At 44.0% G+C, this 26,340-nt stretch overlaps 1 protein-coding gene across 5 annotated transcripts; it reads left to right on the top strand.

The window, feature by feature from the left end:
* The first annotated feature begins 435 nt into the window (after positions 1 to 435).
* Positions 436 to 16,908, top strand: Bst1 (bone marrow stromal cell antigen 1). Of its 5 annotated transcripts, none has more exons than NM_030848.2 (9): positions 436 to 643; positions 1,694 to 1,820; positions 2,821 to 2,956; positions 3,668 to 3,750; positions 6,891 to 6,967; positions 7,817 to 7,909; positions 11,642 to 11,728; positions 14,601 to 14,660; positions 16,369 to 16,907. In NM_030848.2, the coding sequence occupies exons 1-9, from the start codon at positions 453 to 455 to the stop codon at positions 16,472 to 16,474; spliced, it is 960 nt and encodes a 319-aa protein (NP_110475.1). In that variant the 5' UTR covers positions 436 to 452; the 3' UTR covers positions 16,475 to 16,907. The 5 variants fall into 5 exon arrangements, 1 of the variants encoding a protein (NP_110475.1); XR_015636819.1 differs by having other exon boundaries at positions 443 to 643; positions 11,353 to 11,728; positions 16,369 to 16,908; XR_015636820.1 differs by having other exon boundaries at positions 443 to 643; positions 6,891 to 7,059; positions 16,369 to 16,908.
* The last annotated feature ends 9,432 nt before the right edge of the window (positions 16,909 to 26,340 follow it).

Here is a 26,340-nt window from a genome sequence, read left to right as displayed (position 1 = left end):
AGTATATGTTTGTCCTGGAAGGACGGTATGAACCGGAACAGAATTTAAGTTTTCTTGGTACTCACATGGTAATGGATGAATGATTTTTATAGGTGTGTGTGTGTTTCCTGAAAACAAACAGAATTCACCTATCTTTAGCCTTTGAGAAAGAGGACACCTCCCAAGGGTGTTGTCATTTCGAACCAAAAAAGTTTTTTTCTCCTTATGGCTGAAACCCTCACGTCCTTCAAATTCCCATTCCCTTTGAGGTCCCTCCTTGAGGTGTCGTTTGTCAAACGACGCCCCAAGTTTAATGTCTGTAAGAACAGAAGAGGAAACAGGATGGGAGGTGTGCTGGCTTGGCACTTGGATAAGCGTCCTTCCAAAGCTCAGCTAAAGGGAACCGCCTCCGCGGTGGAAGAGAAACTGGGAGGAGTTCAGGAGGTCACTGGCTAAAGGAATCAGTTTCCCTGATGGCGGTTCAAGCATGCGCGTTGTCTCTACGGCTGGGGCTGTGGATGTCCCTCTTGCTGCCGGTACTGCCGGGGGCGGGGGCGAGAGCTGCTGGAGCGCGGTGGAGCGGGGAGGGTACCACGCCTCACCTCCAGAGCATCTTCCTGGGCCGCTGTGCGGAGTACACCACGCTGCTGAGCCTTGAGCCGGGGTAAGTGCTAAGCCAGAAAGTGAATAGGCAGAAGGGTGAGGTGAGGTCGGGACTTTGGAAAGTCAGGCGGAGGGACTAGCGGGTCTTCAGGCAGGTGATGTGTGTGTAGGTGATTCTTAGGGGCAGGGTCCACTGTGCAGGGGATCTCCAGGTCCAGGAGGACTCTGGTTTCCTCTGTCCTGTGCACACTGTGCTTCCTATTGAAATACTCCCTCCTTTGGATCCGCTTTCTGTGTTGTTATACTATTCTTTTTTTGCGCCAGTTGTTTTTAATTGGGATGCGTCTCAATAAAATAAAGTAAGAGAATAACATACGGAGTCAGGTGGTCCTCATCACCAAGGGTAAGAAAGCATTGCTATAGAACGTGATTTTGAAAGATGTCCCGGACCTCAGGAGTGAGAACTGGCCCCGGAGGACACTCGGTTCATACACAGTACCTCCACAACACACACACACACACACACACACACACACACACACACACACACACGAGAGAGAGAGAGAGAGAGAGAGAGAGAGAGAGAGAGAGAGAGAGAGAGAGAGAGAGAGAGAGATCTGAAAACCAGAAGTTGCATAGTTTCTTGAAATTGGGGGTGGGGTAGGGCACTGTATTACTTAGACTGGAGAACTCTGTTTTTCCTCTCTCAGTGGAAGCGCTTCCCAGTGAATCATGGTGCATTTGGGGGTTTCTTTTTATAACTTTCACTGTGTTGTGTGTACAAGTGTGTGTGTGTGTGTGTGTGTGTGTGTGTGTGTGTGTGTGTGTGTGTGTGTGTTGTGTCTGTGCCCAGAGAGGAAGACACTGGGCGTCTGCTCTATCATTTTCTGTCTCCATTGTCTTCTGAATTTAGTCTGGAAGCTAGAGTTAGGCTGGTGTCCCGCAAGCCCCAGTCATCTTCCTGTTTCCACCCCATACAATGCTGGGGTTAGAGGCACAGGCAGCCACATGGGCACAGTGGTGGGTGAAAAACTCAGGTCCTCATGCCTGCAGCACAAGCAGTCTGACCCTCTGAACCACATCTCTGGTTCTGACTGGCACTTTTGCACAGGAACAAAAACTGCACAGCCATCTGGGAGGCCTTCAAGGTGGTGCTGGACAAGGATCCCTGCTCTGTGCTCCCCTCAGACTATGATCTCTTCATTAACCTGTCCAGGCACGCCATTCCTAGGGACAAGGTAAGGACAACTGCCTCAGCTAGGGACAGAAGTGTACTTTTCACGTCTTTGCTGCCTTTTGTTTCCTCCTATCTCATTGTTGGTGAAAAGCAGGAGCATAAGTTAAAATGCTGGCTGATGAACTCAATAAATAACTTACTGGAATCCTTCTGTGTTCCCGGTGCTGCATTAAGGGTTAAGGATCCAACATAAACAACTGCTCTTGTAGCCCTTCCAGTCTACAACGACACTTGGCTACTGAGGACCAGTTGAGACAGTGACCAGGAATGTTGTTCTATATGCAGCGTGAAGACACTGTTTATCCTGGAAGGTGCCAGATGTGCTGTAAAGAATTAGGTGTTTTGAAGCACTGTGCGCTCCAGGAAGGGCATTGCTCAATTGCCTGCCTTCCTAATCAGAGCTGTGGAACAAGGCCTAAGGCTTCTGCTCCTCGTTTTCCACATATAGAAACTGAGGCACAGACAGATGAAATGCCTTAGCGAAGGTTACACATCTAGTGTGGACAGAGCCAGTCTTCAAGCCCTGGTCCTAATCATTCCTAATGCAAGGTTCTTACCAATGGTGCACACATTTTATACCACACGGGAAATATGGCATCATCTAAGCCAGTGGTTCTTAACCTGTGGGACCCCTTTGGCAGACGTCTATCCCCAAAGATATTTACATTATAATTAATAATAGCAGCAAATCAACACTTATGAGGCAGCAATGAAGATAATTTTAGGGTTGGGGTCACTACAGCATGAGGAACTGTATTAAAGGGTTGCGGTGTTAGGGAGGTTGAGAACTACTGATCTACATGGTGTGTTTGCAGTATAGGAAGGGCAGAGGTGACACTCTTCAAACGCGCCATAGCAACAAAGAAAGAGAAAGCAGCAGGCCTGCTTCCACGGGTCCGAATTCCACCGGCGAGGAATAGTTGCTGACTTACCTTGACGAAACTGCAATCAACGTGCTTTCCTTTTATTTTGTATTTTAACTCCTGGTTGTTTCTCACCAGTCACTGTTCTGGGAAAATAACCACCTACTGGTTATGAGCTATGCAGAGAACACCCGCCGCCTTATGCCCCTGTGTGACGTTCTGTATGGCAAGGTTGGAGATTTCTTGAGCTGGTGTCGACAGGAAAATGCCTCTGGTAAGACTTTTGTCTTTGGTGCTTGGTGTTTTCATATATGTTCATCTCATTTAATCTTCCTAAATTCTCTGAGGTAGGTAGCATCTATAGTAATGGATAAGAGCAACAATGGGGAAAAAGGGGTGGTTAGGGGGGTGGAGAGTCGGCTCAGAGGTTAAGAGTACTGACTGCTCCTCCAGAGGTCCTGAGTTCAATTCCTAGCACCCACATGGTGGCTCACAACTATGTGTAATGAGATCCAATGCCCTCTTCTGGTGTGTCTGAAGACAGCTACAGTGTACACATATACATTAAGTAATTTTTTTTTCAAAAAGGAACAACAATGGGTAGACTGTACCTAACCATTGCTGCATGCTGTTACAAGTATTTTAGACACATTAAGTCTATAATCCACAATTATCCACTATGATCCTATCATTAGCCTTATTTGGCAAATGTGGAAACTGAGGCATGGCATGATCAAGGAAGTTGCTTAGGAACATATAGCCAAGAAGCTGTATAGTCTCACAGTCTGATCTCAGAGCCTCTAATTCCAACCCAGCAGGACTCTGCCTTTGGGTCTTTATTTTCCAGAGGGGGGAAACTGAGGCTAAATGAAGGTAAATGTACTACATACATTTTTTTTCAGAATCCATGCCAAATATGGAACTAGCAAATTCTTGAAGTTAATACATCTCCAATATGCAATGCATATGTGTACTTTTCTCCTAGGACTTGATTACCAGTCCTGCCCCACAGCAGAAGACTGTGAAAACAATGCCGTGGATGCCTATTGGAAAAGTGCATCCATGCAGGTAATCCTGGGATGGGTGAGTGAGTGTCGAGCATGTGCGGAATCTGTGAACTGAACCCCAGGCCTTTACCCAATTTCTGTGTATCTTCCTTTCCACCGCAATGAGTACTCTGACTCTTCTCTACTCCACAAAGTTGTGAGGGTTTACGAGGAAAAATACTTACAGCAGTGGCTGGTGCAGAAAGAAATAGGCAGTGTTAACATACCTACTGCACCACGGCCATGTTTAGTGGTTCAAAGCCATGTTAATTCTTAGTGCTGTGGAAAATTGGAGTAACCTCAATTTTACAGGGGAGTCTGGGAAACCGGAGACTTCACTGTGGGTGTCAGAAGTGTCCACAGATTAGCATCAATGGGAGAAGAGTCGATAGGCTACCGTGAATCTGGAGCCACAGAAACGGTCCCTAGGCACGTCTGTCTGTGTCTCTGACAGTATTGTCCCCAGAGTTCATGCAAGCTGTCAGTGACTATAAAATGACATTGTTTGTAGCTTACAGTCTCTGCTTGGAGCATTGGAATAAAGATTAGAAACAAGGACGGTTAAGACCTTAGCTCAGTGCTGATGGTTAAATGTTGATTGTGCTGATCAAGAAGCAGGTAGAGGACGGGGGACTTCTACCCCGCCCCTTTCAGAGGTAAGTTGTCTTTGCCTCCCCTTGTCTACTTTGCTCTCCAGGAGTTCAATGGGGCCGCTGATAGGGTAAAGGACTTTGATCAAACCTTCCACCAGGGCCATGCAAAGGACTTCCTGTAAGCATAAGACCTCATACTGAGGACTGTGTACTCCAGCCAGCTCCCATGGGAGCAATGTTTGTTCCCACTTTCGGAGAGAGGGCATCATCTGAAATACAGGCTCCCGTTAGCTGTCAAACACTGTTACTGAAGACTGGAAAAATTAACACCTCTAAAGAGGGGTCATATCAACACTATCTGTAAAAGAACTGCGACACAGGTCGCTAGGAATCTTCCTGACTTTAAGGAGTGTTCCTCACCTGGGTGCTATTATGGGAAAATAATATCAATGCCTCCAATCTTTAAACCCTTATAGTATACTAGACAGTTGAAGCAAAAGCAAAGCTAATACAGTATAGCAACAAGAGGCCTTGAACCTTTTAAGTAATCAAACATATTGTTGTTATTATTATTATTTGTGGTGCTGGGGGTAAAAGTCAGTTTCTCTATTGCACATACCAAGCAAGGTCCTACCATGAGCTACATCTCCCAGGCTGAAATGTTAGGAGTTTAAATGTTCATTTTTACAGCAATCCTCTGAGGTAACTGTTAAGACTTGGAAAGTTAATTCCTGAGGTCAAAAAAGATTGCCCTAAGGTCAAGATTGTAATAAGTAGGTGAACCAAGATTCTAAAACAGATCTTTTAGTTCCAGAGACTGGATTTTTAACCAATTCTTTCTACAGCTCTGGTCCATGTCCCTGCCAGCGGGGACCCAGTTATTCAGGGTCCCGAAGAGGCTTTCTACCTGTGGGCCAAAATGGGGGTGAAGAGAAGAAGGAGACCAAGCAAAAGTTCTGTTGTCAAGGTCTCGTTTATTGGGATGAACGTTACAGCTTTTAAGGCTTTCAGGTAGGGGGAGTGACCTTTGTGAAACATGAAGGAGGGGGAGATGAGGGTATAGGCAGTGATAGCTGGAGGCAAAGAAGTCAGGCGATGAGGTCAGGTGGTGGAGACACCGGGTGTAAACTGAGGAGATAACTGGTATCTGTTCAAGCTGAGGCATCCCTTGAATGTTATCTTCCAGTGCTATAAATTCATGGGAGAGGCTTTCATTCAACAATCTTAAGACTTATGGCAGTCATCTTAGGGGTGAGTCTCTGTGGCCAAACAGCCCAGAGTCACCTAGCCACTTTGAGGCAAGCAGTTCAAAAAGCGGCTAGGCCCAAATCCAATATGGCTCCATGCAGGTCCACATATACCCAGGCAATGTCAGTGCAACCACTGGGTAGAGAATGGCAAGTTACAGAAAGACAAATGAGATTCCCCCATATTCCTGCCATCAAAATGCTACCCCCTCAACACAGAGGTTGTCAGACTCCAGTAACTGAAGACTTAAAATATTTTTAGTACTGGGGGAAACAGCAGGAGAAAAAATGGCTCAAAATGTATCTCTGCTTTGGAGTACCTGGTGTCAGGTGTCGTGTCCTTAGTGAGTAAACCTGTCCTGTGAAGCCCAAAGACAAGAAGTCAACACCAACGACCCTGAAAACAAGACCACCTAGATATCCGCTTATTAATTTGTTTGTTTCTTTAATGATACCAAAGACTGAACTCCAGGCCTCCTGCCTGGGCCATACCCCCAGTGTCACTCAATTACATTGTAGCGAAGCTCATCTTCTGTCCATCTAATCTCGCAGTCTGTTCTGAAAGTAAGCACGTCCTATGACAGCGCAGGTCCTTTGTGGCTTCATTCCAGGGCAGGTTAGTAATTCAGGCTTCAGTGCTATGTCGGTACCTAGTGGGAACTGTGTACCATTTCCTGGCTGTTTCAAGCTGGGTGAGCATGTTTTGGTCTGGTTAGCCATGCTTGTGGTGGGACTTCATGCTGTGTACCGGGGCCATCTGCACCTGTGGTTTGCACTCTGCTTTGGACAGTTAGTTTACATGAGACATCTATGGGCCAATGGGCTGTGAGTGGGAGTGCCATGTGTGACTTGTAGGCCAAGTCACTGCTCCTTCTCCCTTTCTGGCGGTTAACAGCTTAGCAGGTGTGGAGGCTTCCTCATACTGAGAACTCAAAACGCCAAACCACCAGGGACCTGTGGTGAATGTTCAGTGGGAGACGCCACTGCAATGTCAAGGCTATTTGTCACATGAGTCTAGCCTAGTTTATTCTAGCAGACATGTTGGTGTGTATCCTGTATCATGTCTTCAGATTACCTGACATGGAATTACCGAGTCTATGGATAGGGAACTTTAAGTGTGATTTGCTTCTCTGAATAAACCAGTCTGCATCTCTACTAGACACATGGAATACTAAGTTTTCCTCTGTTGAAAATCATCAGCTAAAAAGTAGCTGCTTTTAAGACACACACACACACACACACACACACACACACACACACACACACACACGCACACAAATGATGTGCCTTCATTTGCTCAAAAATGTCTTTCTACTTGGCAGTATTCAAGAGACAGTTCAGGAGTGATCAACGTCATGCTGAATGGCTCGGAGCCAAAAGGAGCCTATCCCACGAAAGGGTAAGAACGCCAGAGGACACCACAGATGGCACTAAACTAAAGGCTAGGGAAGCATCTCACACCCACTCTGATGCCTGCTTTTGTACACTGAGGTAAAGTAAAAGTAAAATAGTTGAATGATGTGTGATCAGAGCCATGTCTATACAATTAAACCAATAAGAGCAGACCAATACACGAGCAAGTCTCGTGGTTAGAGGAGCTGCTGGGGAGATAGGTCAGTTGGTAGCACGAGAACCTCTGTTTGATCCCTAGAACCCAAGTGAAATATATGGGAGTGGTGGCTCATTTGTAATCCAAGAGCTGGGATGGCAGAGACAAGTGGATGTCTGGGGCTCACTATTCCAGCCAGCCTAGCCTATTGGCCAGTTCCAGGCCACTGTGAGATACTAGACAGCGTCCAATTTTGTTATCTGGCTTATATACTCTCATACACACATAAATGTGCACCTTCATACACATAAACACGTGCACGCACACACAGTGTAAAAGGAACCCTAGAAACTCTTTTCAGGGGAGACAGGATCTCTCTGAATAGCCCCAACTGTTCTGGAATTCATTATGTAGACCAGAGCGGTCTTAAACTCAGAGATCTACCTGCCTCTTCTTCCCAAGTACTGAGTTTAAAGGCATGAGCCACCACAACTGGCTTCCCTGGAAACTTTTCAAAACTTTAACGTATAAATAAACTAATGGCCAAAATGGATTAGTTCTTATACTGTGTTAAGACTTGAAGAAATGTTCTCCTGGGCTGAAGACAGGGCTCCATGTCAGACATTGCCTAGCATGACGACAATACAGACTCAATATCATGGAAGAATGGATAATAAATATCCTCCCTGTGTCTCCCAGGTTTTTTGCAGATTTTGAAATCCCATACTTGCAAAAGGATAAAATCACAAGAATTGAGATCTGGGTCATGCATGAAGTTGGGGGACCCCATGTGTAAGTTTTGGGATGTGGGGAGGTAGCTGTGAGGTCTTGCTTTGCTTGGATATGATCTGATCATGGCCTCTTTGCTCTTAGCTTTAGAGACCTGTCTGCCTTCTGATTCTAATGTGGCTGGTAGAGAAGGACAATAGGTGGGAATGCCAGTGCGCTCCTAGCCTGACACCATGCTGATTTTTGTGGCATGAGAGCTATGGATAAACGAGGTGTTTTTGTTGTTGTTGTTGTTTTTTTTTAACACATTTCTGAGGGTCAAAGTCAGTTTCTCTTTCTCATCACTTAAAGGCTCAATACCCTCACCAAAGTTTTCAAAATCAGCCCAGTGCTCTACGCTGTAGCCTGTGTTCTCTGTGGAGCAACCACTTCTGCAAGTAGGTGCTGGCTAATTGGTGAGGACCAAGGCTTCAAAGAACTACAGCTTCTCAAGAACACCTTGGGTTTCTATACAAGCAAGGGTGGAGCTCTTCTCTTTCATGAGTGAACACCACTGCCGAGGAGACTAAAGACCCCCTAAGCCTCCTCCAGCTTGCTTTGCTCATGGTTTTCAAACAGTTCTACCCTGTGCCTTAATTTGGCCAAATTAAAACGTTAAACCCATTTTGTCCAGAAGTTTGGCAATAGAACCAGTTTGTTTCAAGCTAAGCAGCCTTGAGGAGAGCTGTGTCCTGTCCCACAAAGCCTTGATGCTGCATGCAGACGAACATTGCCAAACCCAAAGATGCATGTGCCACAGAATATGTATATGGAGAGAACCTTAAAAAATTCCTTTTCAGATATGTAGTGTGGCCTAAGTCTCCCCTCATGATGGCTTTCCCCGCTGTTGGGTAACAGAGTGCAACGATGTTAGAAACTGTTTATTATATAAGTTTTATGGAAATCTTCATTTTTTTCTTCCTAGAAAACAAACTACACTTATTGTTGCATGAAAATCAATATACTTTGGTGATTTTTTTTTTGGGTAAAGTTTCTCTTTTTCTACTGGTTATGCTGTCATATCTATTAGATTTTGTTCTTTGACCCTACATTTAGGAGATGTCATTTTAACACCTCAGCTCCTCATTTCTGTGTCAGGAGGGATCCAAAAGTGGACACCTACTTGTCATAGGCAAGCCCCAGGATAAAGTTGCTTGCAGGTTTTGAGCTAACTTGTGTGCACTTGGAGTTCTCCGATTCTAAAGAAAGCTCAGAGCTAATGAATTGTGTCACGGCAGGGATTATGTTTGGGTAATCAGATTGCAGCTGCCCTTGCCACAAGAAAGCAAGGGTAAAGTGAGAGCTGTGTCAATCTGCCTTCCTGATAATGGTCTTACTAAGTATACGGATCTTACAGCATCCTGGGACAAGCATCAGCTGCACACAGTGACATGTATTTAAACAAAACATGCAGTCTGCGAACTGTCAGTAATGTGGTAGCTGCCATTTATCCAGCATAGCTTTAACTGACTCTACGGAGGCCATAAAAGAAGCCTTTCCTTGCTTTCCTTGGCCCCGTGTCCAGCTGGAGGCTTGTGCCGTTGCCGACTCATGAATAAGCCTGGCCCAGAGAAGGGCAACAGAGACGGGCATCAGCCCACATTCTGAGAAAAGTTCTAAAAAAAAATGGCCTCACTCAGTACTCTGTCCTCTTCATTCCTATATCACCTAGAACTCAGTTTCTATGGCAACATCTTCCAGCTGCTTATTGGCTCACTGAACATGCACTCCCAACCAGCTTTATGATGGAGAGACTGCTTACATTCCCATCCCACAGAGACTCAGCAGGACTGTGTCATGGCCAAGCTCACAGTACTGTGTCTGTCACTGGATGCCTTTAGAAACCCTCCCAGGATTTCTAGTTGTGGGCACTGGGAGAGTGAGACTTCTATTGGTGGGAGTCAGGGAAATGGGTATGCTTGATATATGTGACTTTGCTGCCATGGACTTGCAGTTGTTATTATGGTTCCCAAGGTATCAGAGACGTCATGCCAGAGAAGCTGGGTGCTTTCTCTAGATAAAAAAATAAAACTTTTTTTAGGAAAAAAATCATATGCTGAGGTTGCTAAGAGAGAAGAAGCTATCTGCAAAATTCTGAGCCTCAAACTGAATTTCAAATTTTGGTTCAAGAAAGCCTACCTTTAGGAGTTTATACTGGGTTTGCTGAAACAGAACATTAATGTGTACAAAATGAAATTTCAACCAATTTTGTTATAGTTTAAGTGATAATGAAATGTAAGAATCAACTTAGGTCTTCAAAACAGGGGCTTTGCTATGTGAGATTTGATCCGTTTGTGTAAAGGAGACAATGCAGGGCATATATGCAAACATAATTATATAGAGACACAAATCTATGCATACATACATACATAAATACACAGTTTAAAAATAATGACATAGTACATATACTTATATATGCACAATATATACTTGTATGTAGAGCTTAAAATGTGCCATATATGTATGCATACTTATATGTATGCATGTGTATATATTATACATGCAGCATTTATAAACAACGGTATATGTTTATGTGTGTCCACATACAGACAGATGTGGGCCAGAGCGCACACATACGCTGGATAGTGTGCAATGGTATACACGCAAAGCCTCTAAACTTGCATACAGCAGCACCTCCACTCTTGGGTGTGATTCTAAAGCCTAGTGGAAGATTGGTATTTTAGGTATACTATTTCTTCCTGTTGGTACAACCTGTGATGAAGTTTCTTTTATAAATTGGGCACAGTAAGAAACAACAACAACAAGTAATAAAATAGAATAGCAATATTATACTATAATAAAAAAGATTGCGATCTAACTTTAAAATATCCCACGGTATTCTATTCATGCCTCCATGCCAGGCTGAAGTGAAGAGAGATGATGTGTGGGCTCACTGTGGGCGGAACTTCGCTGCTGCACACTATGACTGCGAGCCCAGCACAATTTCCTTTTTCTTCGGCAGAACTTCATAGATGAATTTTCTTTTATAGGTTTAGTAACCACAGCTGAGCCTATAAAAGGCTTACCAAGTCAAGAATTTTTACCTAGAAAAAGATCACAGCTTCTCCAGCTTATCAAAATGGCCATCACAACTGCCCTGGTGTTTTGAGAACATGACAATCCATCCGGCATCCAAGATGGTGACTTAGTGACCCATAGGCAGGTGGCATACAGTGTGGCTATGCTGGACCAACGTGTGATGCTTCTCCTGGTGAGACAGAGTGAGGCAGCAAGAGATTTTCTCGTGCCAATCAAAATGGAGAGCAATTTAAAACTTCTGAACTATTTTGTTTATGGAATTTTCTTCTTAGTATTTTCAGGCAAACATTGACTAGCTAACTGAATTGTGGGTATGTGGGGGGGTTAATACTGTCTAGAAACTTTTAGCAGTGATTATCTCTATAGTTGAGACTTTTTTGCTGATTTGCATTCTCTAAACAAACTTTGTATGCTGTTGTTATTTGAAGCTTTTACTATAGGTTGAGAAGATTCACCCCCTGGGGACCATCGCAAATGTTTGCTGCGGGGCAGTCATGGCTACACGTGGTGCGAGCGGCGCCATCCCTGTCCTCATGTGCTTCTTTCCTGTTGATGGGTCTCCAGCGAAGGCTCGGCTTTCCAGTGTTCCCCCTAAGGGAAGAACATTAGGGGTGGCTAACATTAGGTGGTTCTTTGGTTAACTCTGAAACAGCTTCTTCTACCTTTTCCTCCTTCCCTAGTCTGTTTATTTAAAAACTATGCCCTTCTGTGTTTTAGGGAATCCTGCGGCGAAGGCAGTGTTAAGATCCTGGAAGACAGACTGGAGGCCTTGGGGTTCCAGCACAGCTGTATCAATGACTACCCGTAGGTGGCGCTATGTGTAACGACTTTGAAGGGTTAGAGCGATTCAAAGGGTTGGTTTGGGCCACGGCTGATGATTTTTGGGTCGCCTACTGGGGGTGTGGGCAGGGAGAACCTTCCTGAGTCTATTTTAAGGACAGCTGGAGGATACTAAAAGCGGAAGTTTATCACGTATCTACGTCTGCTTTCTCCCTTCAACTTTGGTGAGGGAGACTGGGAACCATGGGCTGTGGTTCCCATATCTTTAAACCACAGTACAAAAGATACTGAGCTGGGCATTTGTTTGACAGATGGGTCTTAACCATAGACACTAGGAAAAAAATCGTATCAGCCACTGTCTATTGAGACACTGTGACCCACACTTTATATGCTGCGACTTGTGTGTCATCAAGGGATGACAGGTATTAATTAGCAAACACTGGCTCTAAGCCTGGGGTGGTCATAATCCTCTTTTAGACCCAGATTTCCTGTCTCTGCTCCTCTCTAACTCCCCCGAATCCCCTGACCCCTTTTCAAGACAGGGTTTCTCTGTATTGTCTTGGCTGTTCTTGAACTCAGAGATCCACTTGCCTATGTCACCTAAACATTGGGATTAATGCCGCATGCTGTCACCAGCATTTCAGCTTGTAAGTGTGCAAGCCTAGTAGGCTTTCAGTTCAACCCTAGAAGGCTTTCTTAGACACTAATGGATGTGTCTGGGTGGAACAGCATGGAGTATTCTTGCCCAGCACCGTAATGTTGCTGCCTTCTGCCTTCCTGAAGCTCTGTGGGCCGCACCATTCTCCCAAATGATCAAAGCCTCAGGACCTGTGGGTGACATCGGCCCTGTTCCAGGCCTCCTTGACTCTCACCTGCACTCCTTTACTTATGGCTGCTCGTGCTGACAAAAATGCAAAGCCAAGTGCCATCTACCATCCACTTCAGAAGCGAAACTAAGCACATGCACTCTCCTGACATCTAACCTGTATACAGAAAAACGTGTACATTTACCTACCCAGCTTGATGATGAGGTCCAATGCGCAGCCGCTCTGAGATATGAAGTAGAAGTACATGACCAGTACCCAGGTATCCCGAAAGTCCCTGCTGGGCAGAGCGGGCTGCTCCTGTGGTGTCACTGGCTAGATTTGTAGCATCATGGGTTAGTTTGTCTGTCTTTAGACTGTAAATATTCTCTGTAGATGAGTCATGAGGTTTAATAACTGGCTCATGGCCAGTACTCAGGATCAGAGTTGAATTTTGAACTCAATTTTGTGTAGTCTTGAAGCAAATATCCCCCAGCACCTCCTACTGTGTTAAAACACCAGGTATTAGAAATACTTCTAAATGGACAATTCTTACTGTCTTATAGCTCGATGATGAAGTCAGTTGTAACTACAGATTTCAGAATTACCACTATTTTTCTCTGGCCCAAGAACTCTCTAGAGAGGCTCTTTCTTTAATTGCTACATGCTGTAGCAGTCAGGCCAGACCCCAAGTCCCTTCCCTCATCATAGCTGTCCTGGGTCCTGGCCTATTTCCCTCCTCCCTTGTGTGGTGTCCACTTTATCTGGCTGCTGGTTCTGGGGCTCCAAAACTCATCCAGCTTCTGCTCATTCCTGTTGTGTGTCGTGACTTTACTATTACTCCTGGGTAGCAAAGAAGCAAAGACTAAAAAAGCGAAGGCCAACCCAAATGTAGGTAAGACTCCCCTGATGCTCAGAGCTCAGTGGAATGGCCTTTTGTCTTGTGTCACCCAGAGTTCACATTAGGTTCTTTGTGACACTGGTGGAGCCTTATCTCTACACAGACTCTTTTGGGATTCTTCTAGCACCATATTGGATCAGATTCCATAAAATCCAAAGTCTGCCTTGGGCAAAAGATGATAACAACCAAATTTATTTCTTTTTGAATATGTTTGGACAGATTGCATCTGTTGTCCCAAACACTCAGGAGGCCAGGGCGGTAGCATCATTAGAGCCCAGCCATTCAAGAGCAGCCTAGGCATTCTAGTGCTGTCTGTAAAAACCAGTAAAATGTATATATGCAGACTAGACTTCACTGAAGGCAGGTGAATCTAAGCAGGGACTACAGACCATGCAGTGTGTGTCTGTGTAACTGTTCCACGTCTCCGTATTCTTTCCAATCATCTGGTCGTATAGATGTTGTCTTAGCCTGCCTTGTAATTCATGCCTTGTGTGTCACTGACACCTGCCCCTGCTTCTGCTGCTGCTTTCCTTCCCTCCTGGTTGCCTTGGAGCTTCACATCTTCTGCCTTGACTATACTAGGCATTGAGCATTCTCATCTGAGCCATGGCTCATATGCTTTAGGCTCAACCTTCTGCCCAAAGCACATATCAAAGAGGTTTTCCCAAGAAAGTAGGATGTACATGCAGAAAGGATTTGGATTAGCCTACTACTTTCAAGGTTAGCCCTCTAACTCACAATTGTTACAACGTGAGGAAATCATTGGAGTCGGTTTTATCTGCAGCAAATTGTGGTTGAAAATAGGGTCAATTTCATTGGATGGTTGAAGGGTGAACATGATCTATATATAACACACAGACACAATTTGTGGTATAGAGTAAGTTCTTTATAAATGCTAGCTGTTGTGAGAAGGGTGCTGAGACAGGGCATGCTGGGTAGCTCTGACTCTCTTGGAACTCCATGTAGACGTGCTGGCCTCAAACTTACAGAGATCCGCTTGCCTCTGGCTCCCCGTCTAGTGCTGGGATTAAAGGTGCGAGCCACCACTCCCAGCCTAGCTGATACTGTTTATAAAGGAGGGGATTGTGGGATCTTCAAAGTTTGTGTTTCCAGCACTTTGCAGACACATCATAAACGTTTGACTCGAGGGAGTTCTTTGGATGATCTCCTAAGTACAGTTTCTCTTCTGTAGGCCGGTGAAGTTCTTAATGTGTGTGGACCACAGCACTCACCCCGACTGTGCCATGAACTCGTAAGTAAATGGCTTAAATCAGAACGCAGGTGAACTGCAGTCTGATTGTCCATCCTTGCCCTAAATAACTCAGGCCAGAGCAGGGTACTTCTGCACTGCAGCCTCTCAGTCTCTGAGTTAAATTGCCGCGGCCACAGACATCGGCAAGCTGAGCTAACTCCTCCCAGGTGGCCCAACACCATCTCCCACCTGGCACACTAAAGCAGACATTGTAGCAGTGGGGCCACAGGGGGACCTTGGACCTTTTCCTTCTTAATGCTGATTTACTCTTTTGAAAAGTTAGTAAACAAGCTAGAAACAAAATTTGCAATTATAAAAAGGGTCAGGACAAACACTGTTTTTTCCTTATTCTTATACGATCTAGTTTTTTTTCTTTTACTCATAGTAGGTAGACCACCATTTCTAGACTCTTGTGCGTCCTTGGAGAGGAAGATATTCCCGTCACAACACATGTCATATACACACATGCACACACATAACAGATCTCTCATCTCAGTTATAATAAATGATAAAATAGATAAGTTCCTGGGATTTATTTTTTCACTTAACAGTATGTCTTAGAGATGTTTCTATACTTTCCTAAGGTATTTTAGGGCGAGAGATATGTCTCAGTAGTTACCAGCACTGGCTGCAGTCCCAGAGGACCTGGGGTTGAGTCCCTACATCCACATGGTGGCTCATAACCATCTTTGACTCTGAAATATGTCAAACCAACATGTCTAGCAGAGACCCAGAATATAGTGCAAAGAGTAACGAAGCTGTGTGTTGTGTTTCTCTTGTGGATGGAAACGGGGGCAGATTGCAGAAATGGGTCTGAGGAGAACAAACCATGGATCATAACTTCTAGGAAGGCAAAAGCACAAGGAAGACCCTTGTTATTTCTTGCATTTTGCTCTGATGTATTTTGTTGAAAATAAATAAAATATATCTGGATATTAGTCAGTTAATCATCTTAAGGCAAAAAAAAGTGGGAGGAATTAATTTTGAACAATTCAAATATGAACATAAACTGAATCAGGGATGCAACTATAGTAAATGTCCAGCAGAGGGCGCCATTGGCTAAAAAGAAAGGGTTTCAGCGTCCTAAGGAAGTTGTTGGTAAGGGACACGGCCAGTAACTAGTCCAGAGCAATGGGATTTGATTCTGAACCAATAAGATAGTTTTATAATTTTAAAAATTCAGCTTTTGTTTGGTTGAGCTGAAATCAGTAATTTCTGTTTCAAAAACTCAAAAGGTCAGACCTTATTTAGTTTAAATGGGATTTGGCCAGGCCTTTGCTCAGAGTTTTAAAGTCAGAGCAGGATTTTCTTAAGCAGTTAAACTCTGATAATACACTATTCAGCACCAATAAGGAACTTGGCTAACACTCTGGAACATTGTACAATAAGAATGCATATACGAGGAAACATGAATTGACCCTGTGTACCAGCATGAACTACGTCCAAGAGGTAGTGTCAGGCTAAGGAAGCAAATTGCATTCTGTGTGCTTACATAAAGAGGTGTGTGCACATGTGTGTGTGTGTGTGTGTGTGTGTGTGTGCTGTCTTTCTTGAAAAGGCAACTGAAATTATTAGCCGCAGTTTTCTGGGAATATAGAAATTAAGAATTTTTACATTCACTTTATAAGCTTTAAGTTCTATCTATGTAGCGTGCTTGTGTGATTTTGTCACACACCAGTGTTGTCTCTGTCTCCCTTATTCTTTTCAGAGCCTCAGCGTCTATGTGGAGGGAGAGCCCAGCTCTTCATGCAATAGGAGACATCAGCCTCATCATCTCTCTCTTAGTGGCTTTGGCTTCAAGTTCTCAAGCATGACTAGAAAATCACCACAGCGTTCTAACAGAAGCCAGTCTTGCGGCTTCCCTTGAGCAGTCCACTGTTCTGTGTAAACTGAGAAAGCCCACCGTCTCAAGACAGTTCCTTCTAGGAAAACAGTGTACCCAGGCGGTAATCCAATTATATTTGCATTCGTGATTCGAGAAACGAGGCATTTATCTAGTCCTGCTTGGCAGGCAGAAGTTGCTACTGGGGAGTTAAAGCTATTCTTTCTTCTTTGATAATGATACAGAGTACTGAGCCCTGGAGTGTGGTATAATCTTTTATAATTAAGTGTATTTTTGTAAGTATCTGTATTTTATATTTTCTGTATTTTCTTGTGTTTCAAAAGATACAATTTATGCTTGTCAAGAGTTTCCATTACATGTACCGTATATAAAGGTATACAAATACAGATATTGTGCAAAGACGTATATATAAAGATGTCTATTTGATGGCTACTTATGGTAAGAGAACTACCCAGAATGTCAAGAGCACACACAAACACACACATATTTGGAACTGCTCCCTAAGGTTTTGTACACCCCGAGGATGGAATGTTCGTTTAACAAGTAAGTCATGTGTATCGCCTGACTGGCGGACAGTTAAGTCAACTGTGGTGCATTCTGTACTGGGAAATTCTGCTCAGCGATCAAAAGGAACTGGTCTTGATGGATATAATCTTACGAATGGAAGTTCCAGGGCATGGTGCTATGGGGAAGAAGCCTGACCAAACGGCTACACACTGCAGATAAAGATAGAGTTCTGATAAAGACAAAGCTATGGGGAAAGAGAGGTGCAGTGGATTCCAGGATGGGAAGGCGGGGTGCATGAGGCATGGGGGAGGGGCTGATAAAGGAGCAGCAAGAAGGACCAAGATGGCGTCTCATGTAAACCTCTCAAATCTCTCAGAGCTGTGCACCAGAAGGAGTAAATCTCACAGGATGTAAATTTAACATCTTTGTCTTCAGTAAACTAAACCTTTAATCACATAAGAAAATGGCAATATTCAAGAGAAGGGATATAAAACTACTCGTAATATCATGCAAGTATTATGAAATATTATATGAGTGTAAGAAATCCTATCATAAGTGTGTGTTTGTATCACATGCATACACTGTAAATAAATGAAAGAAAATGACCCCAAGGACAGTGAGGTTCTCTCTGGATAGTGACCTCACAGATATTCTATTTTTCATCTTTGGCTTCTTAATATTTTCCGCTTTTTTACAGTATATTAAAGAAAAAAAAAGGGAAAGGCACATGCCCTATGTGTGCAGAAAGTTGGTCTAATGAAGACCATTTCCAGAAGACACTAAGCCAAAAATAGTCTTGTTACAGATACATCTGTTCTCCACCTGTAGCAAGCAGGCATGAGAGGTCCCTGATGCTGGAGTGGGGGTTGGGCATGGGGGTCAGGGATAGGAGAAGGGGGATGGGGTTGGGGTGGAGGTATCACATAGCTCCTAGAACATCAGGGGCTCTCCTGACTGTCTCAGCGGCTGAATCCTCTCTGGAGACTCTTGAGAACTGCCCTGGCATCCAGTCCTACAGTCCCATGCCCCACCCTGCAGCACTGAGTTCAAATCGTCCCTTATTGCCACCATCTCTTGATCCCAGTGAGACCCGCAATCAGTGCTGATGTTTAACTCCTGTGGCCTCTTGAGCAAACATTCCCATAAACCTGGAAAGCCATGTACTCAAAGATCTATGTATTCAGCAGGAGTTCACAATTCAGCCTTGTGGACTATGGAGGTCATTTCAGACCCTCCCTAGGCAATCTCTCTTCCCTACCATCCCTCCCTCCACTGTGTGTGTGTAAATACAGGCACACATGGCTTCCTCAGCCTTCTGTGCCTTTGGCACAGGTCTTTGATCTTGGCGCTTGGGAGGTAGGTGTGGATGGAGTTTGAAGCTAATATGGTCTACGTAGTGAGTTCTGATTCCTGATTCCTGATTTCTCTTCACTCTTTACCTAATTCCATTGGAAGCCACACACAAACTTGCTCCATCAGGGTAAAATTTATATCGTGAGGCTAGCATCTGCCATTTCCAATGCCTTGAGCCCTATTGTTTTTGACGAAGTAGCCTATGTGAGTTGTGATAGTCAAAAGATGGATACCTCTACAGTATGCAGCATGCCTTGCAGCTTTTATACCCAGCACACACACCAGGCACCTGATAGGCCTTCTATACTAGGATGCTCTGGGACTTGTGAGTCATAGCCTAGATGGGTGGGGAACATGGTCAGATTCAGGAGGATGAAGAACAGATGTAAGAAGTGAGTCATAGAGTAACAAAGACTTGACATATAGTAGAGGTTCATTTGGTACAGTCACCATCTCTTACTATAGAAACAAACGCTGTTACTTCTTAGAGGCACCATGCCCTGCTCGGTATCACCCAACTCATGTCTTTGCTAGAGCCTGTGTGTGCTCTGTTTTCTCTTTGTTTGGGTCTTAGAACATGCTGTTCTCTCTGCATTGATCTTTCTTCCTGCTCTGTCACCTATCTGGCAGATACAATGTCCTGCTTAGACATTAGATATTACCTTCTCACCCTAGAACCTTTTTTAGTTTTGGAAAACAATAACACTATTTTAAGCCATCCCATTACAGCCTTCCTATTCTTCTTCCTTTGTTTGTTTGCTTTTGGTTTTGTTTTTCAAGATGTGATTTCTCTGTGTAACCCCAGCTGTCTGGAACTCACTATGTAGATCAAGCTGTCCTCAAACTCACAGAGATCCACCTGCCCCTGACTCCCAAGAGCTAGGATTAAAGGCATATGCCAACACTGCCTGACCCTATTCTTCATTCTTTCTCTTGTCTCTTTGGCCTCCATGAAGTTCATCAACTAGGTTCCTTGCCATTGTCTTACTGTCTTTTGGGTCTTCGCCTGACTTTAATCCAGACTGTGGCTTCCTGGCTTCCTTGAAGACTTAATCATTTTTGCAGACCTGGCTTAGCTGTGCTTGAGAAATTTGGACAACCTGTAAGTGCTTGAATGAGAGAATGGCTGTGTAGGTGAGCTAAGCTTTGAGAAAAACATGCACGGGTTGCAAGTCTTTCTTGGAGGAGACCAGGAATGGGCAGAGTCAGTATTAAAAGAATGGTAAGCCACCTTTTCTGCATTTAGTATACACCTCAGTGAAATCTTTGATATGTCTGGTATTGTGTGTGTGTGTGTGTGTGTGTGTGTGTGTGTGTGTGTGTGTGTGAAGGAAGCAGAGAAAGAAGTTGCTGCTGAGGACCATTTGGCTCAGAGAAAACAGAAGGAAATGGCCAAATTTCCTTTGGAGCTTACCAGCTCCTCAGGCTGCTCTCATGGAAGAAGCAGCCAAGGGGTGTCTCTTAGGCTGGCTTGGAGAACACAGTGTCCACTCCTTCAGGTTGCCTGGGTTACAGGGGCCTTCCACACTCAACCACAGCACACCAACCTGTGACTTAATTAGACGTTGCACTTCTGTGGAGAAGAGAAGGCTTTTCTTTTTTGAAAGATAATCTTAGCGTTTCTCCTTTTCTGAACATAAAATTAATACCTGCTCACTTGAAAAAAATGCAATGTAGAAAAACAAGGAAAAAGATAATAAATCTTATTCTGTTAACCTAGGCAATGTATCAGAGCTTTCCCTGTGAGTACTCATATATGTTTATATTATTTTAAATGTCTGTAACGCTGGCTTTGTAATGGTAGCCTAACAGCAATTCAGGCTCTGGCCTTGTATAACCTGAAACTGTGCCACTGAGGTACATGCCAGCCAAAGCTCCATACTTTAAAGTCTGGTGTTCAAGGTCATCACCTGTACTCAAAAGCACCTTTCTAGCCCTGTATCTGGAAGAAGCCTCCACCCCACATGCCTTCTCTCAGTTCCCTGTTCTCAGTACCAACCTGCTATTCACCTGTCAGCAGGTGAAGGCTTCACCCCTGTCCTTCTCACAGCCAAGAAGTCAGGCCAGAGATATGGCTAAAACACACCAAAGCTTACACTCCAAAGAGAGACTGGGAGGTGGGGTCTGAAGGGTTTAGTAGCACATTGGGCTGGGCATTGTGGATTTTCAGGAAGTCTTAGGATTCTTTATGAGTTGAGTGGTGCATTTCCAGGGTAAGATGGCCTTCCCACATCAGCTCAGGAAAATTCTTCCCATGATCCTTTGGAAAATCCCAAGGGAGGGGCTCGAAACCACAATGTAAATGTTATTATAAGTAAGTCTGGGCTCTCTGAGGTTGCAGATGTTCTGTTCCAGGGGGTGGCAATTGGGACGTGCTCAGGCACCAGCCTCAGAAACAGAACCCAGGTCATCTTCAAGGTTGCTTAACCAGAAAATGGGCATTCTGAGTGTCAGGAGACACAGAGCTGCAGTCCCTTTGGTTACCTCTTGTTTAAGCCCTTCCTTTCTGTCTTAAAACGTTCAGGTTTGCCCCCTCTGCGGAACCCTCGTTTCATTCCAGTCCTAGTGACTTTTATTGCAAAGTCTCTCTTGAGGAAGTTGACCTCATCCATTTGTCCTGTGTCCCTGCTCCTGTGGACAGTGGCGGAGAGAAGGAATCATTCCTGGATGTTTGTACATCTCTTAACTCTCATCACTGAGGCTTCTTTCTTCAGTGGTTGGCAGTTAAAACAGAGAGTCAGTCAGTCACAGTGTAAGGAAGAAACCTTGGCATGATCAGCCCTAAATAGAACATCTCCGTCACACTTCTCCTCCCAGGGCTCGGGGATCATTGCAAAAGAGCGGTGGAACCAGAGGAGGTAGGCGGCTAACAAGGAAACAGTATTCTCCCGACACTGAAGGATAGCTACACATAAGAACTCACAGTGGTTGTGACAGTGTGCACAGAACATGTGCAAGCTCAAGCCAGACAAAATTCCAGCATGGAAAAGGGGGGCAGAGCAGGGCGGGGTCAGTTCTCTTAGAGGATGTAGCTCCTGGTAGGTCAATTAAGTGAAAGGCCAGATAGCTATAAGTATATGAATAGAACAAACTAGATTTGATTGGTGAAGAAGAAAAAGGTGGAGGAGGAGGGGGCATGGAGAAAGGGGACGAAGTCAACACTAAGTGGTGTAGCTAAGGAAAGGAATGTAGATCTGGGAAGACTTGGGGTAGTAAATATGATCAAAATATATTGTATGAAATTCTCAAAGAGCTAATAAAAATAGAAAAATGTCTTAGTTAGGGTTTCACTGCTGTGAAGAGACACCATAGCCAAGACAACTTCTATAAAGAACGGAATTTAATTGGAGCTGGTGGTTTCAGAGGTTCAGTCCATTATCATCATAGTAGGAAGCATAGCAGCATTCAGACAGACATGGTGCTGGAGGAGCAGAGAGTTCTAAATCTTGATCAGAAGGCAGCAGAAGGAGGATGCTCTGACAGTCCACACAGGCAGCCAGGAGCAGGATCTGAAGTTCCACACTGGATGGAGCTTAAGCATGAGGCCTTAAAGCTCTCCCTGACAGTGTTGTGCTTCCTCCAAGGCCACACCTACTCCAAAAAGGCCACACCTCTTAGTAGTGCCACTACCCATGGGCCAAGCATGTTTAAACCACCACAAAAAAAAAAAAACATAAATAAAACAGAATGATTCACCAAGTTTGGGGAACAACAGGAACAGCAACCATCACAGGAGGCAAGTATGACTGAGAACATGGATTCTGGGGCTGAATGTCATTTATCACCTGCTAACTTTGTGGCCCTCAGCAAATCACTCACTGTAAGATGTTTGATGTTGTTTTAAGTAAGGATTGTAAGAACTCATGATTAGACGACATGCATAGTAGACCTAGAAAAATATGAGGCATGTCTTTAGTACTGTGAAAGTGTCGATGCTTATTTTTGTTGGTCTTATTATTACAAATATAATTGCTTTATAGCGCCTAGTCAGCACCTGTCAAAATAGTGCGCAGGTGATGTTAGCCTGCCTCTCACTCTGCAGACTAGCCATTCCCAAGGCTTGCCTGCATGTTCAGTTCATGTCACAGGCTGAATCCATCCCGTTATGATCTCACCTCTCTGATTCTTTCCATTCTGGTCTACCCCAACTCTAAGACAAGTGTTTCTCTGTTAATTCAGAATGTGTTTTTCTCTACCTACACAGCCTGCCAAAGTTGTTTAAGATTTTCATTCCTATTCTGTCTTGATAAATAATGATTTTTGTTACTGCCATTAAATTATGGTATGCTCTATTCACATATGACCAATTGCTATAGCCCTCAATCTTGTCAGAAATCTGCTAATTACTAATATATTTAAGTTTATGACAGACAGAATCTCTTGAAATCGAACAGTTGACCCCATAAGGTCTCAGAAGATATGGACACAGCTCCAAGAGGCTGCCTGGATTGTGATATGATAACCACCGAGAAACACAGTGGACAAAACTCGATACCCTCAGAGTAAATGATTTATCTAAATCAAGTTAAGTCATTTCTCATGTAACACATATCCATTCCACAGAGAAAAAGCTCTGTGTCTTTTAGGCTTGAAAACCAGATTGACTCTGTCCAAGTTGTCATGAAAACCACAGAAACCACAGGGAAGTATTGGCTAGTGGACTCTGTCATTTTTAAATTGATACATGACTGCTAGGTTATAGTTTATTCTTCTCTAGATTTCTGACTTCATTGATAGCTAAGGTAACTACAGCGTGACAGCTAGAAAACAGACCTCTAGCTCAATTTCTAGCAACTCAGCTAGACATAAGCTTTCACAGATGTAACTGGTTACTTCCTTACCTAAACTTGGTTTCCATTGATTAAATGCTTCATATTTCCTCTTCTTGCTATGCTACTGTCCTAACACCATTCAAGTGTTTATAAATTTACCTATGCTAATAAAACATTCCACTGTATGATCCAACTATATAATCACACATTCATGTTCCTTCTGCTCTACAAAAAGCTTATCTTAAAGACTGTTCATGTTGTTAACTCATGTTGTTATCTCTTTTGTAAACTTATAAGCTATAGGAAACCCACTCAGATTTACCCTTCATGGATCAAATAGACTCTGCTCAGATAAGTACATCTTCCCACTTACTACCTATTCCAAAGGGTAGGATTCCTCTGGGTTTCAAATGTACATCTAAGAAAAAAATTTTCTTTCTCTCAAGCATACTTAATCTCTACCTATAATAAGTGTGTGTGTGTGTGTGTGTGTGTGTGTGTGTGTGTGTGTGTGTGTGTTTCAGCATCTTGTCAAGTCCAGGTGCTTTCTATATCTAAAAGAGCTCTAGAGAAGCAACCTACAGATGTTCCAACCTTCTCTCATAGACACAGAAGCTTCTACTGAACTTGTCCCTACTGATGGCTCCAAAGACCATGGACAACAAAGAAACAACCAACTCCTAAGACTGGACAAACATCCCCATATCCATCCTTCTATGTTTCTTAGAGACACATCACCCCAAAGTCAGCAGGAAGTAAATAAAGATCATGGTGACCCTATTCTTGCTTCACCATCACCTCTTTCTAATTTTTCTTTTTTAAACCAAAACAGGCTAATGTTAGCATTCTGTCTAAGCTCCTCCCCACAGTTACCTGGTAACAGCGAGGTATGCCTGACTCACTATAAAAGGGGGCTGCTTGCCCCCTCCTCTTCCCTTCCTGTTTCCTCTCTCTCCCCATTCCCCCCCTCCATGTGCTCACTCATGACTGGCCTCTCCTTCTCTGGTCTCTCTCTCTCTCTCTCTCTCTCTCTCTCTCTCTCTCTCTCTCTCTCTCCCTCCCTCCCTCTCTCTCTCTCTCTCTCTCTCTCTCTCTCTTCTCTCTCTCTCTCTCAGCCTTTTTCAGCCTCTACTACCCTCCTAACTCCCCAAGCCCCGAATAAACTCTATTCTATACTATACCATCGTGTTGCTGGTCCTTTATGGGGAAGGGATGCCTTAACATGGACCGGAGGCACTGCCTTCCCCCATACCTGACTATACCTCCATAGAACATATCTCACCCCCCTTTGTCTTTTTATAAACACATCAGGTGAGCTGCTGCTTGCAATACGTGTGGATGAAATATCTTCAGCACAATCCATTTTACTTCTTTCTTAACCTGTGAAATCCTTGTAATTATCATATGTTACCAAGGAACATACAGCATCATAGAGAGCATACTACTCTCTTAGTCAAGGACACCTCTCATGGCTTCTGCTTTCCCCTACCCAAGTCAGAGGGCAGCAAGCCTCAGCAGGAGGGCACAGTCCCTGTGTTTCTTTATTATAGGACAGATCCCAACACCAGCAAACCCCTGACACACAGAGGATGTATAATGCAGACATGCTGAATGGGTGAATGAATGAAAACATTTCACTCAAGAAGAAATGCTCACGAAAGACCCCAGAGCATAGGAGAGAGACTCTGGAGACCTGAGAGAACTGAATTCCTGTTTCATTCCTGCTCTGGGCACCAGGTTCTCCTGCTGATCTCCTGATACTTGACTGCTTTCCCCTCAAACGCAGCAGCCTTGTTAACAAGAGACTCCCAGACCCTAAAGAGGAAACTGAGGGAGCCGTGATGCTGAAGATACTGAGAACATAAAATGCCTTCCACTCCCAGGGAATCCCTTGGAGGTTCTGGTTGGACAGTACTCTGTTGTATGCCTTCCCAGCATAGTCTGGCCTGTGTACTGCAGAGTTGGTCCTCAGCCTATCGGCACCAACTCTGGGATCCTTCAAGAGGTGGTAGATCCTTCAAGGAGCACAGCCTAGTAGAGCGAGTTGGACTCTGTAGTCAAGGGAAATCTTGAGAAGATTCTGAAATCTTAACCTCCTCTCTTCTTGCTTGCTGGCTACCAAGGGATGAGTAGTCTCTTCTACCATACACTTTTATCAGTGTTCACCACCAGCTCCAAAGCGGTGGTCCAACCACCCATGGGTGGAAACCTCTGAAACCTTTTCCCTGATTTAAGCTGATCATCTATAGCATTTTATCACAGTGACCGTTCACTAAGAAACACAGTCTTTTCTCAACTCCGTATTTTGTTGTAGCTGTCTTAGCAAACAAAACGAGTATTTCCACAGTGAAGTGTAGGGTCACATCTCTGCAAAAGTGGTCCTTTTAAAGTCAAGATTGGCAGAGGGTGTGGAATGAATGTGAGTGGACCAAGCATCACTTTGGAAAGTAGTCACATTTGACTCCAAACAAGCTGAACCAGCTCCTGTTCTTGTTCTCCACCAATGGAGATTATTCAAAATTCCTCAAGGTAGAAACGAGAACCCATGAAAAGCAATCTTCCCTGAAGACTTTGCTGTTGCTGGGACTCAGTAAACAGGCTTGCTTTGAGAGCCAGACCTCAGCTTTTCCCTTCTTAGGAGACTTTTGGCACCAAGGAAAGGGGCAAACTGAAAGACTTCTGGCGACCAGTATGGAACGATTGTTGAGACTGGGAAGCTGCTTTTCAAGACCTGGCAAGGGCTCTGAAAAGCCACATTAATAACCAGCAAGGCAGGTTGTAGAGTCTGAGCTAGGCTAATTCCAACATGATCACCCGGACTTGAGTCCTTACTCTTTCTGGTTTTTTTTGTAAAGCCAGTGAAAGGCTATCCCACGAGTAAGAAATATGCATTGTTAAATGACTTGGTATTTTATAGTTTGTTTGTTTTACCTCCAAAGATTCAAAGTACACCATTTTTTTTCTAATAGATATTTATTCATGATTATATGATTCTCTCCTTGAGACGTTTTATCATGTGACAGCTGCTAAAATTGCCCAAATTCTCCAAGAACATAACATTTATTTGGGGAAAATATATGTTGAAAAGCTGATTCAGGTATGGGTGCCTTCTCAATTCCAAAGCAGGGTGATTTACTTTGACTTCTCCCAACTTAACCTGCACTATTCTGCCCATTTTTGAAAATGTAGCACATTAATCCTACGT

The sequence above is a fragment of the Rattus norvegicus genome, chromosome 14 (assembly GCF_021556685.1).
Source record: "Rattus norvegicus strain SHRSP/BbbUtx chromosome 14, alternate assembly SHRSP_T2T, whole genome shotgun sequence".
Classification (NCBI taxonomy): domain Eukaryota; kingdom Metazoa; phylum Chordata; class Mammalia; order Rodentia; family Muridae; genus Rattus; species Rattus norvegicus.
This window is presented reverse-complemented; position numbering and strand designations above follow the sequence as displayed.